Consider the following 15088-nt stretch of genomic DNA (forward strand, 5'->3'; position numbering starts at 1 on the left):
TTTGCATTGGCAGGCTGAGAAGTGAGGCTTATCAGCTCAGCTGTTGCCTTTTGTAGATAGGCAAGGAAGGTGACCCCCCTTGTTGCTACCTGGGCCAGGTGCAGGTTTTAGAGCAGGGGGCAGCAAACTTTTTCAGCAGGGGGCCGGTCCACTGTCCCTCAGACCTTGTGGCGGGCCGGACTATATCTTGAAAAATAAGAATGAACAAATTCCTGTGCCCCACGAATAACCCAGAGATGCATTTTAATAAAAGGACACATTCTTCTCATGTAAAAACACGCTGATTCCTGGACCGTCTGCGGGCTGGATTGAGAAGGCGATTGGGCCGCATCCGGCCCACGGGCCTTACGTTGCCTACCCATGTTTGAGAGTCATATTATGCTCATCCTGTGTGTGAGAGAATAAAAAGAACCCAAAATATCACAGCTGTGATTCCTGCGCTGCGGGGTCCCTTCCCACTTTGCAATTCCGCAATGACAAAAACTCACTCGGCATATGCTCAGAGGCAGCTCTGGAAGGTCCGATTTGCAACCCTGGTGCTAAAACTAGGCAGAGCTGTGCCCCTGAGTGTAATAAATCGAGCCCAGCATTGCTGCAGGACAAGCTCCTTCCCCCCCAGATCAGTTGGTGTTGATAACGGCAAAGTAGCAGGTTCGATCCTCATATGGGACAAGGATTTCCAATTAATTACACTCACTCACTCACACACACTTTTTTTTTTGGCGGTTTAATGTAAATTTGTACAAACAAATGAAAACTCATGCAAAAAACTGTAGAAATGACAGGTGGAAGGGGGAGGGGGAAGCGATAGGGTGGGCGGGGCTTAAATACACGATGGCGGTGGGCGTGGCTCTGAAATTAAAACCCATGCACCTCCCTCCCTCCCCCCTCCCCCCTCGAAGCAAAGATGCTGCCTTCACATTTTAAATAGATTCTGAAGTATAGATTTCTTCTTTTTTTGTCCATATGTTACAAATATTTACAGGAGGGGAGGCCAAGGGGTGGGGTGGGGGTTGGAGATAGAGGGTGAGGGGGCTGCGGGGGTGGGGAGGGAGGGAAGGAAGTAGAGAGGGACCCCGTGAGATCCACCAGCTCGGCCCCGGAGAGGCTAGATATGTACACTTGTGAAGAAGGAAGATGTACACAGGAGAAAGTGGGCCGGCTTTTTTTGAGGGGGAGGGGGGAGATTCAAAAGTGCATTGCAGGAGAGAGGGTGGGAGTGAGAGTAAGAAGTGGGGGGCTTCTTCCATAAGGACCCTCTGTAAGCAGGGGACATGCGGCCCCTTGGAGAGGCGAAGGGGCATCGGAGCTCAGTGGGTAGAACAGCTGCTTGGCATGCAGAAGGTTCAATCCCCAACAGCACCTCCGGGAAGGGCTGGGAGGGATTCCCTCTCTGGCTTGTGGGAGAGCCGCTGCTGCTGCTGCCAGTCAGTGCAGGCAATACTGAACTAGCTGGGCCAATGGGAAGTGCCCTCGTGGCTCATTGGCAGAGCAACTGCCTTGCATGCAGAAGGAGCCAGGTTCGGCTCCTGGCAGCAACTCCCGAGTGAGGAGCCTGAAATCCCCGAGAGCCGCTGTTGCCGGTCAGTGTAGGCTATACTGAGCTGGATGGGCCAATGCTTTGACCTGGAGGAGGGCGGCTGCAGCACCTTGCTTCGCGTGCAGAAGGTCCCGGGTCCAATCTGGCAACTCCAAGCAGGGCTGTCTGGAACCCTGAAGGTGACGCTGCCGGCCAGTGCAGGCAATACTGAGCTGAGTGGCGCCCAGGCCTGCGCACTCAGGGCTTGGAGGAGGAGGGTTCAGCCGCCTGCGCCTCCCCCCAAACCAAACCTTGGCTAATCTGCCCCTGCCCCACACGTGGGGGTAAGAGGGGGGAGGGAAGCGGGGCGAAGACTTGGCACCGGTGTAAGGCGAAGCGTGGGGGGGGCGGAGGGTGGGGGGAGAGGCACTGCTGGGGCCTCAGTGCTCCCAAAGGGGCAAGGGAGGGAGAAGGAGTTTGTGTCCCCCCCCACTCAGCCAGTCTCTATTGCACAGTCCTGCCCCAGCTGCTCCTTCTTCGCCTGGGCTTAAGACTCTCCTTCTCAGGCCGTCGGGCTCAGGGTGGGGGGGCTAAGTGGCCAGGCCACGCTTCTGTGAGGGCCCCTCCAGCTCCTCTCGCTGCTTGAGCTCCTTCATCCTGCAAGGAGAGATGGAGGGGGGAGGGCAAGCGTGAGAAGAGTTCCTCCGCATGGCAGCGGGTTGGGCTAGATGACCCTCGGGGTCCCTTCCGACTCCCACCATTCTTCCCACACGGCTGATCCGGATGCTGGGAGGGTGGCCCTGTCAGCATACGACACCATTGCTGCTCAGAGATCTGCTCTGGCAGCCAATTTGCTTCAGAGCCGAGTTCGAGGTGTCGCTGTTAGTCTATAAAGCCTTTTAACAACTCAGGAAATTGTGAAACACAATTCTATTATTTCTCTGCAAACAGGAGAAATGCTATTGCCACCAGATCCTGTTTGACAACACCGCATTTTGCAGAATCTTGTATCACATTAAAAAAAATTAAAAATTACTACTGCACTGCTGTGTTTAAAGAAGAGCAGGACAGTCCACCCAAAGACTCTTAAGCCCCCTAAGCCTGCCACCTCCATGCTAGCTCTCCTCTGCTCCCATCCTTCCACCTCACCTGTGTCGGCAACGTCGCAGGAACCGCATTATCTTCCGAGCTGCCTGGTCTTGCTTCTTGGTTAGGAACGTTCCTCTGTTTGGGGGGGGGGGAGAGAGAAAGAGAGAGCCGTGCATTGGGAGGGGTCCTGGGGTTCAAGGGAGCAAACATGTACTCAGCAACAGTGCATATGAAAAGGGGACCCAGCCGTCTCGCTGGACCCCAGGCTGACCGTGAGCCCACTGTGTGATGCAGCAGCAACAAAAGCGAAGGCAGCTAACACACTCGGAGATCAAGGGAAGTCATATTACTGCGCTCTTCTTCTCCCCACCGGGAGTCCTGTGTCCGGTTCTGGGCACCCCAGTTGAAGAAAGAGATGGACACAGGCTGGAACAGGGGTCGGCAAAGTTTACTCCACTGGAGATCCCTCCATGGGCTGGATCGTGCGCGATTTCCGGTGTCTGTGTCTGCGCAGACACAATTTCAGACATCTGCGCAGATGCGATTTCCGGCACTGCGGAAGCAAATCCCTGCGCCACGCTGTGCCGGTTTAGCGCAGTGCGCAGGGACTTGCTGAGCAGGCGGCTCGGTTCAGGGGCGGCTCGTGGGCTGGTTAAATGACCCCCGTGGGCCACGGGCCTTAGGTTGCTGACCCCTGGGCTGGAAGGTAGGCAGAGGAGGGCGACCAAGATGATGAAGGGTCTGGAAGCCGAGCCTGATGAGGAACGGTTGAAGGAGGTGCGTATGACTGAGAGGAGACATGACATGGAAGAGGCAGGAGATTCTGGCTAAGCATTAGGGGAAACTTTCCTTTCCCCATATGAACTGACCCATCAGATTCTGCAATCACCACCCGATGCCTTTCTTTGTGTGCCCCCTTCACGAGAGGTCTGGAGGCCGGCAACACGAGAACGGGGCCTTTTCTGCGGTGGCTCTCCATTTGTGGGATGCCCTCCCCAGGGAGGCCCGCCTGGCGCCTTCCTTACATATCTTTAGGTGGCATATGAAATGTTACTCTACAACCAGACCTTTGGGCAGATTAACATTCTATGGCCTTTAAAATGTGTTTGCCGGGGGTGTGTGGGTGTGTGGATTATTAAGGGCAGAATAGAAATTAAAAACAAACTACCAGCAAGATAATCTATATATATAAAAAGTAGGCATTTCGCGCGCGGAGGTCACAGCCTTTCTCCGTAACTGCTGAACCGTAATGTAACAAATTTGGCCACAACATTCCATGCCCATCAGGGAGGGATCTGCCATAATTCCCCCCCAAAAAACCCCACACCTTTCACACCTAAAATAATGATTAAACAGAAAAAAGTGGCGCCCAAATTAGACGTCACCACCAGAAGCCCTGAAAACTCCAGCAGCATCCAATAGAAAGGCAGATCGCACCCTGCTGCCTCTGAAGCTGCGCTGCCAGATGACATCACAAAATTCCACAGCAACCAACTGAAAACAGTCCTTTTGCAGCAACAAGGCCCAGCTTTTTCAATAGGCCGCAGCATTGCCAAGCAGGGAAAACTGAGTAGGCCATTCAGTAGGCCACAGGGAAAAACAAACAGAAGAGGGCCTTTCACATGGGTGGGGGGCACAGGGATGAGGCACAACAAAGGGAGGGGGGAACACATAGCCATGGGGGGAAAGTAGGAGCCTGAGTCAGCGAAAGCAGTGGGAGGTGGGGACATTTTCAGGAACACATGCAGGTGGGGGAGTCTTATTTTTGAAACTTACAGTAGGGGAGTCAGGGTTGGGACAGGGCAGGTGAGGGGTCTCTGAAGGGAGACTCTGAAGGTCAGTTTAACAGAAAAGGGTCCATTTAACACAAAAACCCACAGCAACGCGTGGCCAGGCCAGCTAGTAAATAAATAGAATAGAAATGTAAGACTAGGACAGATCCCCTGCTTGGCCTTCGGTCAGCTGGCAGGAAAGGGCAGTCACGAGCCATTCATCCCACAGGCTCAGAGGAGGGGTGGTTTGGTCCTCCCCCAAGAGGCAGAAGACTAGCCAAGTTTCCAGTCCCTAGAGAGCAGCGGGGAAAAGGCCGCACGGTCAAGCCCAGAGAGGGTGGGAGGGAAGGAGAGGAATGACCTCACAGCATCTAAAATTACTACTCCCTCTCAGCCGGGGCAGATAATATCACACTTGGTTCTGGCAGGGAGCCAGCCGGAGAGGCCGGCTGCTGCAAGGATGCAGGGGGACGTGAGAGGTCAGGTGGGGGCCACGGCAGAGGAGGGTGGGCTGCGGTGGCCCTTCCTGCAGTGCAGGGTTCGACTGTGGAACTCCCTCCCACAGGAGGCAGCGAGGGCCGCCAAATCAAAAGAGGATGGGGCATATCCAAGGAGGAGGAGGACAGGAGGGGGAGAGGGGCCTCCCAGCCGTAGACAAGTCCAGCCCAGCAACTGCCCCTCCCAAGGATATTTCTCAATTTGAGGCTTTTAAATGGTTTTGTACGGACTGTGATATTTTATGCATTGTGACCCACTGTTATTTTGACAGATTATAAGGTGCACATCGCCGCCCGAGACAGAGAGGTGCCAGCAAAATAAAGAGAGTTTAGCAATTGTTTTATTATTGCAATTGCCAAGAGTGAGAATCTGTCCGATTATCATTTGCGGATATTCCGAGAGTTAATTTTGTTGTGGGCTATTATATTCTGATGGATTATTGTGCCTTACTTTATTGGATGCCAGCTGTTGCTTTTAAACGTATGTTTTTTAAATGGCTTTTAAAGTATTGGATCTGATTGTTATAAGGTGTACGGCCTTTGCTGCGTGTTTTGTTGTTTCTTGGGCAGTGTAACTGCCTTGTGCATAGTCAGTGGTTTTTTCCTGGGGGGGACGCAGGGGTGCGCATACCCCGAAACGTTTTTATGAATCTACGTTTGTCCTCATTGAGGGGCAGTATTTCAATACGAGTAGGGAAATGAGTAGGCCTAGTTACGCCACCTCCGAGCGCTAGGAGTCCTGCAATGCAATGCTACAGACATTAGTTATACAAACAACCCTGCTATTTTGAATGGAGGCAGCCAACGCAGGTGCTCTCTCTCCCCCCCTCCACCACTGCCCACCTTTCTGGGGGACCCAGGCGTCCGGGCACCCACTTAATCTTCTGCTGCATGGCGGCAGAGGCCCGCCTCCCCTGCTTCAGCTTCTCGTACTCCTTGTAGCTGCGGTAGTACTGCTGGATCAGGACCGCGGCGCGGCGGCTCTGCTGGAATTTCTTCTGCTCGTAGTAGCTGCGGAACTTGCTCTGGATCAAGATGGCCGCTTGAGTCATCTTCTTATACAGAGCGTACTGACCGGAGGGAGGAAGGGAGGGAGGAAGCGGTTATTGAGGGAGCCCTGTCTCCAATCTGACACCCCTGTAAACCCGAAACGCCCCAGCCGTGCCGGATACCTCCCCACCAACCACCAGCACCTCACCCAAATCAGCACCTTTTCAACCATTGCAGCGGGTTGGGCTAGATGACCTTTGGGTCCCTCTCGACTCTATACAGTGGAACCTCGGTTTATGAACACCTCGGTTTACGAAGTTTCGGTTTACGAACGCCGTGGACCCATATGGAACGGATTAATTCACTTTCCATTACTTTCAATGGGGAAGTTCGCTTCAGTTTATGAACGCTTCAGTTTATGAACAGACTTCCGGAACCGAGGTACCACTGTAATTCTAGGATCCAGCCACATGGAATTGAGCCCACAAGGGAGTAAATTGCTTAGTGGTTTCTAACAGCGGTCGGGTGGCCACCTGCCAGGGATTCTTCTTTTGCGATTCCCGCATTGCAGGGGGTTGGACTAGATGTCCCTTGGGGGTCCCTGCCGCTCAAGAATTCAGCACAAACCGCTCTGCCCGTCCCCCTCCACGAACCATGGAGAGGAGCTTCTCCCTGGGTGCTTCTCCTTGGGTGCAGCAAGGCCGTCCATCCCCCCCCCCGAACTGCCTGCACCTGTCCTGTGAGGACCTGGGAGAGCAGGGAGGACCTGGGAGAGAGGCTCCCATGGGGCGATCTTGGGCCAGCAACTACCTCTCGGCCCAGCCTACCCCGCAGGGTTGTTGTGTGGATTAAACGAGGAGGGGGGGGAGGGATGAGAACATACAGGTGGCATACAGGTGAAACTCGGAAAATTAGAATATCGTTGAAAAGTGCATTTATTTCAGTAACGCAACTTAAAAGGTGAAACCAATATATGGGATAGATGCTTGACATGCAAAGCAAGATATGTCAAGCCTTGATTTGTTGTAATTGTAATTATTTGTCTTTGGGCGGGTCAATGGAATGTAATTAATGAAATGTAATACAGTAGCAATGTTTATTTTTTGTACTGTTGTAACTATTTGTTTTATTACTGTGGAATTTCCAAAAGAAAGCATTAGTAAAAATTAAAAGAAATAGAAAAAATAATAAGTCGCATTACTAAAATAAATGCACTTTTCGACGATATTCTAATTTTCCGAGTTTCACCTGCATAAATGCAACAGATCAGTCACTTGGAAAAGGTTTCGCTGGGCTCCCCAGTGGAATGAAGGGCACCTATCCCCCTCCCCTCCAAAGCAGGGGCAGGCTCTCCCCTGCTACACACACACACACACACACACACACACACACGGCCCCCTCCTGTCCTGTTTTACCTTCAGAGCAATCCAGGTTAGCTTGCAAGACAGAGAGAAATAACAAGAGCAGGTTAGTTCGTGGGTCGGCGAGCTGCTAGCATGGGATGGCCACTTCCCCCGAGGCGAGGAGGGGGTGGCATGGGTGTGCCGGCGCCACCCAGGGAGAAAGAGCCCAGCGGCGGGTCAGGCTAGATGACTCCTGGGGGTCCCTTCCGATTCTGCAGTTCCGCAGTTGCCTCAGAGCAATCCCCCTCCCCCCGGCCACTTCTCCCTCCTGGCTGGACCTTACCTGCTTGTACTTCCGGTAGCACCGCTGGATGACGGCGGCAGCCATCTCCTGCTGCTCCTTCAGTCGGCGACCCTGCCAGAAACCGAGGGAGGGGGGAGAGAGAAAGACAGGCCAGGTGAGACCCCCCTAATGCCAGGCATAGGCAAACTCAGCCCTCCAGATGTTTTCGGACTACAACTCCCATCATCCCTAGCTAACAGGAACAGTGGTCAGGGATGATGGGAATTGAAGTCTTGGAACATTTGGAGGGCCGAGTTTGCCTATGCCTGCCCAGCGCAGGGCCCCTTGGAGGAGCACAAGGGAAAGCAAAGGTTCCAGGTGGGGGCTGGGACAGGTAGGGCGGCGGAGGTCCCGGAGGCCAACATTAGGGGGCGCCAGAGCCAAAGGTGGGCAGAGCCAGCAAGTTTTGTCACTGGGAGAGGCAACTGGCAATACCCTCCAGGCTGCTCATTTCAAGAGAGGCGGAAGAGGAGTTTGTAAACCTCAGGGGCTTAACCAGCACGCTTCTCTCCACCTCAGTTATCTTTTTTAATGGCCTTCCTAGCTTTCCAACTCCATGATTCTGTGATCATGTGAGGCCCTTCTTCACAAGTGAAGACCACTTCACAAGTGGTCATGAGAACGGGGCCTTTTCTGCAGTGGCTCCCATTTCTCTATAGCCAGTCCTTTCCCTGATTAACATTCTCTGGTCTTTTAGATCATAGCTGCCAAGTTATCCCTTTTTTAAAGGGATTTTCCCTTATGCTGAATAGGCTTCCTCGTGAGAAAAGGGAAAACTTGGCAGCTATGTTTTAGATGTGTTTGTAGGAGAGGGGTTATTGGTCATTTGTTATTTTATCTTGTATTTTTATGTTGTGAACAGCCCTGAGATCTACGAGTGAAGGGCGGTATGCAAATTTTACAACAACCAAACAAACAACAACAACGTCTTGGACTATGAATCTTTGCTGCACCCTGGAGACTTTCCAACTGTGAAATCTGACCCGTTCTGCGAGAGCCACCAAATACTGTGCTAGAGGAACGAGAGGCAGCATGGTACAGCGGTTGGTGAGTGTCAGACTATTATTATTACTACTTCTATTATATAGTTATTCATTCATACTCTGCCTTTTTCCCCTGGCAGGAACTCAAGGCGGCTTTTACAGATTAAAATGAGAACAGCTTAAAACATAGGAAAATAGGAATTAGAAAACAATTCAACATTCATAGAATTAAAACTGCAGAGTGTGTGTGTGTAAAGTCTATTAAAACCATACAAATAATTGCAATTAAGAAACCACTATGATCTGGGTTCGAATCCCACCACCCACTCAGCCACAAAGCTCGCTGGATGGGACCTTGGGGGGGCCAGTCTCCATATGTCAGCCTAGCCCGCCTCTCAGGGTTGTTGTGAAGAAGAAATGGGGAGAAGGAAGAACCAAGAACCCGCCCCACCCAAGTGCCCAGTCTCCAAGAGGGGTGGGCAGAGAAACTGACCTGCAAACCCAGGAAGAAGCAGGTCCCTATCCACCAAGGCACCTCCCTGGACAAGACCTACCTTGTATTTGCGGAAGGCAGTCTGGATGATTTTGGCCGCCTCGTAGAGCTCGCGCTGCTCGTGGTCCGACAAGGTCAGCAAGGCAAAGTCGCTCTCCATCTTCCCGTTGGCGGAGGCGTTGAGGAACTCGGCCCAGCTGGCCGCTGTGGGGGGCGGGGGGAGGCGGTCAAAGGACAGCTCCCCCAGCGGGGAGGGCAGGGGGCTCAGGCAGGAGTGGCCGGAGGGGGAGGATGCCAGGGACCTGGAAGAGAAATTGGGGGGGAGACGGCGTTGAAGGGTGAGCAACGAGCTGATACCGCGGAACGCAGAATCGGGACTCCAGAGGACCCTGGACGGCCTGGAGAGCTGGACCAAAACGAATGAAATGAATCCCAGATGGTTCTGTACTTTGGAAGGAAGAACCAGGGGCACAAATACAGGGCGGGGGGCACTTGGCTCAACAGCAGCCCACGTGAAAGGGAACTGGGGGTCTGAAGAGACCACAAGTTGAACGTGAGCCAATAGTGTGATGCAGCAGCAAAAAAGGCGAATGCTGTTCTCAGAAATCGAGTGTCCTGATCAAGGGAAGTCATAGTTCTGCACTATTCCGCCTTAGTCAGACCACATTTGGAATACTGTGTCCCGTTCTGGGCACCACAATTTAAGAAGGATGTTGACAAGCTGGGAGGTGGGCAGAGGAGGGCGACCAAGAGTATCAAGGGCCTGGGAAACAAGCCTTGTGAGGAATGGTTGAAGGAGCTGGGTATATTTAGCCTGGAGAAGAGGAGACTGAGAGGGGATAGGATAGCCATCTTCAAATATCTCAAGGGCTGTCGCATGGAAGAGGGAGCAAGCTTGTTTTCTCCTGCTCAGGAGGGCAGGACTTGAACTCATGGCTTCAAATGGCAAAAGAAAGGAGATTCTGTAGCCTCCCACATTCCTCAAATGAAAATAGGGACATTCTATTCTACAATGCAACCAACTAGCAGTATCACTAGTATCACTGCTAGTTGGTTGTATTGATTGCTTTAGGGTTCTCTTTTTCGCTCAGGCTTCTCCAATTGCAATACAGTGGTACCTCGGTTTGAGAACAGCCGTTTACGAATTATTCGGTTTACGAACTCCGCAAAACCAGAAGTAGTGTCGCGGTTTGCAAACATTACCTTGGCCTAAGAACAGAATCCGAACGGTGGAAAGGCACCGGCGGCGGGAGGCCTCCTTAGGGAAAGCCCACCTCAGTTTAAGTACGGTTTCGGTTTAAGAACGGACTTCCGGAATGGGTTAAGTTCGTAAACCTAGGTACCACTGTACATGAATCCAAAGGTGTTTAAAATACTGCCGTTTTGTCTATTTCATCTAATAAACGTTGCACTTGCCCAGAAGGAAATGCTTAGCAGTGATGTACTGAATCGAATGAGGAAAGTTGGAGGGCAGGAGAGCTGAACGCTAAGGAAGGACTTTCTGATGGTAAAAGCGGTTCGACAGGGCAACGGACTCCCTTGGAAGGACGCTGGAGGTTTCAAAACGGAGGTTGGGTGACCATTGGTCAGGGATTCTTCAGCTGCAATCCCTGCATTCCAGGGGGTTGGACTAGAGGACCCTTGGTGGCCCCGCTCAACTCCACAATTCTCTGGTTCTTTTGACTTCTCACATGAAGGTGGGGGTCTGCAATGCCTGGGAGAGGGGAAGCCCAGCCTGCCCACCCGCCTAGGAGGAAGGGAGCCGCTTACCTTCGCTGGGAGAAGTTGGGTAGCTGGTCCACGTTCTCCAGGTAGCTGGCTAGCCAGCTCATGGTCTCGTTCAGCCCCAGGTTCCCCGGTCGCTCTCGGAGGGGCGCCTCGGAGGAGCTGAAGTCCTCTTGCTTGATGCGCTCAGGTGTCGCCTCGATGATCTGCTTGGCCAAAGTTATCATGTCCACCTGGGGCAGGGGAAGAGAAAGAGGACGTTGGCCCCAGGACGCCAGGGTCCCCTTTATGGTACATTTACTGCATCCGTATCCCACGAGCATTATTCACCCCTTCTTCATTTAATCCCCTGTGAGGGTCGTATTCCTGCACTGCAGGGGCTTGGGGGGGGGGTCCATCCCAATTCTACAATTCTAGGTTAGCCTAAGAGACGCAGTGTGCCTGGCCTCCAAGGCCGCGCCCAGTGAGCTTCACAGCCACCGAGTTGTGTATAGGGGGGTGGGATTTGAACCCTGGTCTCTCCCTAGTCCTCAGTGAATCCCCACAGCAACCCTGCGAGGTAAGCCGAGAGAAGCAGTGATTGACCCCCGAGGTCACCCAAGTGAGCTTCGTGGCAGAGAGGGGGATTTGAACCCTGGTTTCTCCCAGGTCCTAGCCTGACACTAACCACTACACCACCACTGCCACAGTTGACTGTTCGATGGTGAAACGGATGACCTCAGAAGGGGGCAGACTCTTCTTCATGGGTTGTTGTTTTTTTTAGCAGGATGGCCATCTGCTAGGAATCATTTGGCTGCAATTCCTATATCGCAGGGGGGGTTGGACTAGATGACCCTCGGAGGTCCCTTCCAACCCTACGATGCTATGATTTTTATGACCACAGAAGGCGGTGGACTCAAAATAACAATCATAATAATAAACAGAACGTAGGGGTTTTTAGGCTGTGATTTCTGCGTGGCAGGGGGGTTGGACTAGATGACCCTCAGGGAACCCACTTCCAGCTACCATACGGTCCCAAGGTGTGCACCTGCAGGACGTCCGTGGCCGGCAGGTAGTCCTCGTTCTCGGCGTTCTCGCCGTAGCCCAGCAGCTCCGGCTCCAGGTCTGGCTCGGGGGCTCCCGCGTGGGCCGCAGCCCCCACCTCATCGTAGTCCATGAAGAAGGGGGCGGCGTGGGGCAGGGCGTGGGCTGGGCTGGGGCTCTCCCGCAGGTACCAGCCGGCGATGCTCTCGGGGACTGAGGCGTGACAGACGTCCATGGCGCCCTCTGCTTCGGGGCTGTAGGCGGGAGACTCTCGCAGCGCCGACCCGCTGGAGTAGGCCGAGGTGATGGAGACGGAGCCCTCGGACAGCTCGGAGGGGGACGAGACCCCGCTGGCCGTGCTCAGCCCTGCCGGAGGAAGGGGAGACGTGAGAGAAGGGTCTCGCCATCCCGGCTCCTGTGTTCGAATCCTGCTTGCTGGGCTCCCCACAGAGGCACCTGCTTGGCCACTGTGGGAACACGGTGGCCAACATGTTCCACTGGCCTGATCTACGGACGGGAGTCTCTCAATCTGCGTTTGGCCTGTCATTTTTTTCAACTTTAACTTTCTGCTCTTCCCCTTTCTTCCCAATAGCTCTACGGTTTCATGCTTTTTCACAAGCTGCCTTAAGGCGTTGCCGTTTTTTATTTAAACAACAAAAACACACACTCAAACGTGGTGCAACTTTGATGAAATAAAACAGAAAAGATCAAATAAATCTGCCCCAAATCCCTGCATCACAGGGGGTTGGACTACATGACCCTCAGGGGTCCCTTCCATAATAATAATAATAATAATAATAATAATAATAATAATAATAATTTATGATTTTTATTCCGCCCATCTGGCTGGGTTTCCCCAGCTACTCTGGGCGGCTCCCAGCAGAATATTAAAAGCACAATGAAATATCAAACATTAAAAACATCCCTGAACAGGGCTGCCTTCAGATGTCTTCTAAGAGTCAGATAGTTGTTTATTTCTTTGACATCTGGTGGGAGGCCGTTCCACAGGGCGGGCGCCACCACCGAGAAGGCCCTGTGCCTGGTTCCCTGTAACTTGGCTTCTCGCAACGAGGGAACCACCAGAAGGCCCTCAGAGCTGGACCTCAGTGTCCGGGCAGAATGATGGGGGTGGAGATGCTCCTTCAGGCCAAGGCGTTTAGGGCTTTAAATGTCAGCACCAACACTTTGAAAAGTGCTCGGAAATGCACTGGGAGCCAATGTCCTATCTAGTTCTAGGTTTCTATATTATCTCCCAACATTCAGCTTCCCTCGGAGTTCCAAGGGAGAGAAGTAGGAAAACATCTCTCCAACCATGTCAGGCATAAGTTTATAATCCCCTGTCGTGTTCCCCCTTTATTCACTTTTCCTCTAAACCAGTGTTTCCGAAACTTGGGTCTCTGGCTGTTTTGGGACTGCAACTCCCATCATCCCTGAGGACTGGTCTTGCTAGCTAGGGATGATGGGAGTTGTAGTCCAAAAACAGCCGGAGACCCAAGTTTGGGAAACACTGCTCTAAACCAGGCATCCCCAAACTTCGGCCCTCCAGATGTTTTGGACTACAATTCCCATCTTCCCTGACCACTGGTCCTGTTAGCTAGGGATCATGGGAGTTGTAGGCCAAAACATCTGGAGGGCCGCAGTTTGGGGATGCCTGCTCTAAACCAAAAAGCCCCCTAAGGTGGCAGAAGCCTTTTTTTGAGCCCAGGCAGATGCCACTGAATGTGAGATGTAGTTTATTTCCTAAAAAACAGGACAGCCAGCCCCTGCGCCTACCTGTGTCTGGACTGGCCGAGAGCGGGGAGGGGATGCGCAGGGCTTCTGCCGGTCGGCGTGGGCAACTGCCGGCCTTTGCGGCACCCCCGGAGACGTCCAGGAGCGGATCCGTGGCGGGCTGCGGTTCCAGGCATTCCTCCTGGCGCTGTAGCTCCTCCAGGCACGTGGCCAGCTTGACGTGGCCCCGGGAGCGAGCCACGGTGAGCGGGAGGCGGCCCAGGGAGTCGGGGATGGCGAGGGCGTGGCTGTTCCACCGGTAGAGGAGCTGGGCGGCTTCTAAGTGGCCCAGGGCGCAGGCCCACATCTAGCAGGGGAAAGGTGGGGAGGAAACACGGGGTGGGAGGAGGAATTAAGAGGGCGGACACGGGTGAAACATGCATCCGTGGGGTGGGATCCAAGAGGGCAGGGGCACAAGGCAGCAGATGCCACATGGAACAGAGCTGGCGTTTGTTTCAAAAAGCAAGTTCCTGTCCCTCTTGGAGGAAAGCACACAGGGCAGGAACTGGGCAGCGACTCTTAGCGGGAGTAGGGAGTTAGTCCTTGCTGCCCGGACCCAAATCGAGAACCACCTTTGAGCGGATTGCTTACAGGCGTTGTCTCTGCATGGACAAATTTCATTACTGTATAAATTTGGAACTCATTTATGCAAAACACAGCAGGTTGAAAATTGTAATTGTTAATTGTTAGAAATTGTTATAGTGATATCAATGTAAAGGTATCCCTGACTGTTAAGTCCAGTTGCGAACGACTCGGGGGTTGCGGCGCTCATCTCGATTTACTGGCTGAGGGAGCCAGCGTTTGTCCACAGACAGTTTTTCTGGGTCATGTGGCCAGCATGACTAAGCTGCTTCTGGTGAACCAGCTTAGAAATTTACCTTCCCTCTTTATCTACTTGCACTTTGATGTGCTTTTGAACTGCTAGGTTGGCAGGAGCAGGGACCAAGCAACGGGAGCTCACCCCATCGTGGGGATTTGAACCGCCGACCTTCTGATCGGCAAGCCCTAAATTCTGTGGTTTACTATTTATTCTCTTGCCTTTTTTCCTTTTTTATTTTTAAGAAAACACTTTTTACACGTATTTAAATGATAATAATAGAAAACCATTCTTTCACTTTTTTTAAAAAACAACAACACTTTTATGTATTTCTAGATCCATTTCAGTCCGGCTTTCGCCCTGGTCATGGGACCGAGACAGCTCTGGTAGCCTTAACAGATGATCTCCGTAGACAGCTGGATCGAGGTGGGTCGGGACTGCTGATTCTTTTAGACCTGTCAGCAGCCTTCGATATGGTCGATCATGACCTTTTAGACCACCGCCTTGCCGACGTGGGGATTCAGGACACAGTCCAACAATGGCTGCGTTCCTTCATCTCAGGTCGGGGACAGAGAGTGGCGCTAGGGAGAGAGTTGTCGCCGCGGCACCCCTTGGTGTGTGGAGTCCCGCAAGGCGCAATCCTTTCCCCAATGCTTTTTAATATCTTTATGCGCCCCCTTGCCCAGATTGTCCGGAGTTTTGGGCTGGGTTGTCATCAATATGC

The 15088-nt window shown here is 52.8% G+C and overlaps 1 protein-coding gene across 1 annotated transcript in view; it reads right to left on the reverse strand.

Annotated features, from left to right (window-relative positions):
• Nucleotides 1-717: 717 nt before the first annotated feature.
• Nucleotides 718-15088, reverse strand: part of CAMTA2 (calmodulin binding transcription activator 2) — a 46967-nt gene continuing 32596 nt past the window's right edge. Inside the window, exons 15-22 of the mRNA XM_060281952.1 lie at nt 13551-13854; nt 11782-12143; nt 10800-10987; nt 9091-9331; nt 7554-7625; nt 5721-5947; nt 2669-2743; nt 718-2176 (exon numbers count right to left, since the gene is read on the reverse strand). Of these exons, the coding sequence (XP_060137935.1) occupies nt 2110-2176; nt 2669-2743; nt 5721-5947; nt 7554-7625; nt 9091-9331; nt 10800-10987; nt 11782-12143; nt 13551-13854 (1536 nt within the window). The 3' untranslated portion in view covers nt 718-2109. The remainder of the gene's footprint in view (nt 2177-2668; nt 2744-5720; nt 5948-7553; nt 7626-9090; nt 9332-10799; nt 10988-11781; nt 12144-13550; nt 13855-15088) is intronic.

The sequence above is a fragment of the Zootoca vivipara genome, chromosome 13 (assembly GCF_963506605.1).
Source record: "Zootoca vivipara chromosome 13, rZooViv1.1, whole genome shotgun sequence".
NCBI classification, from domain to species: Eukaryota; Metazoa; Chordata; class Lepidosauria; order Squamata; family Lacertidae; genus Zootoca; species Zootoca vivipara.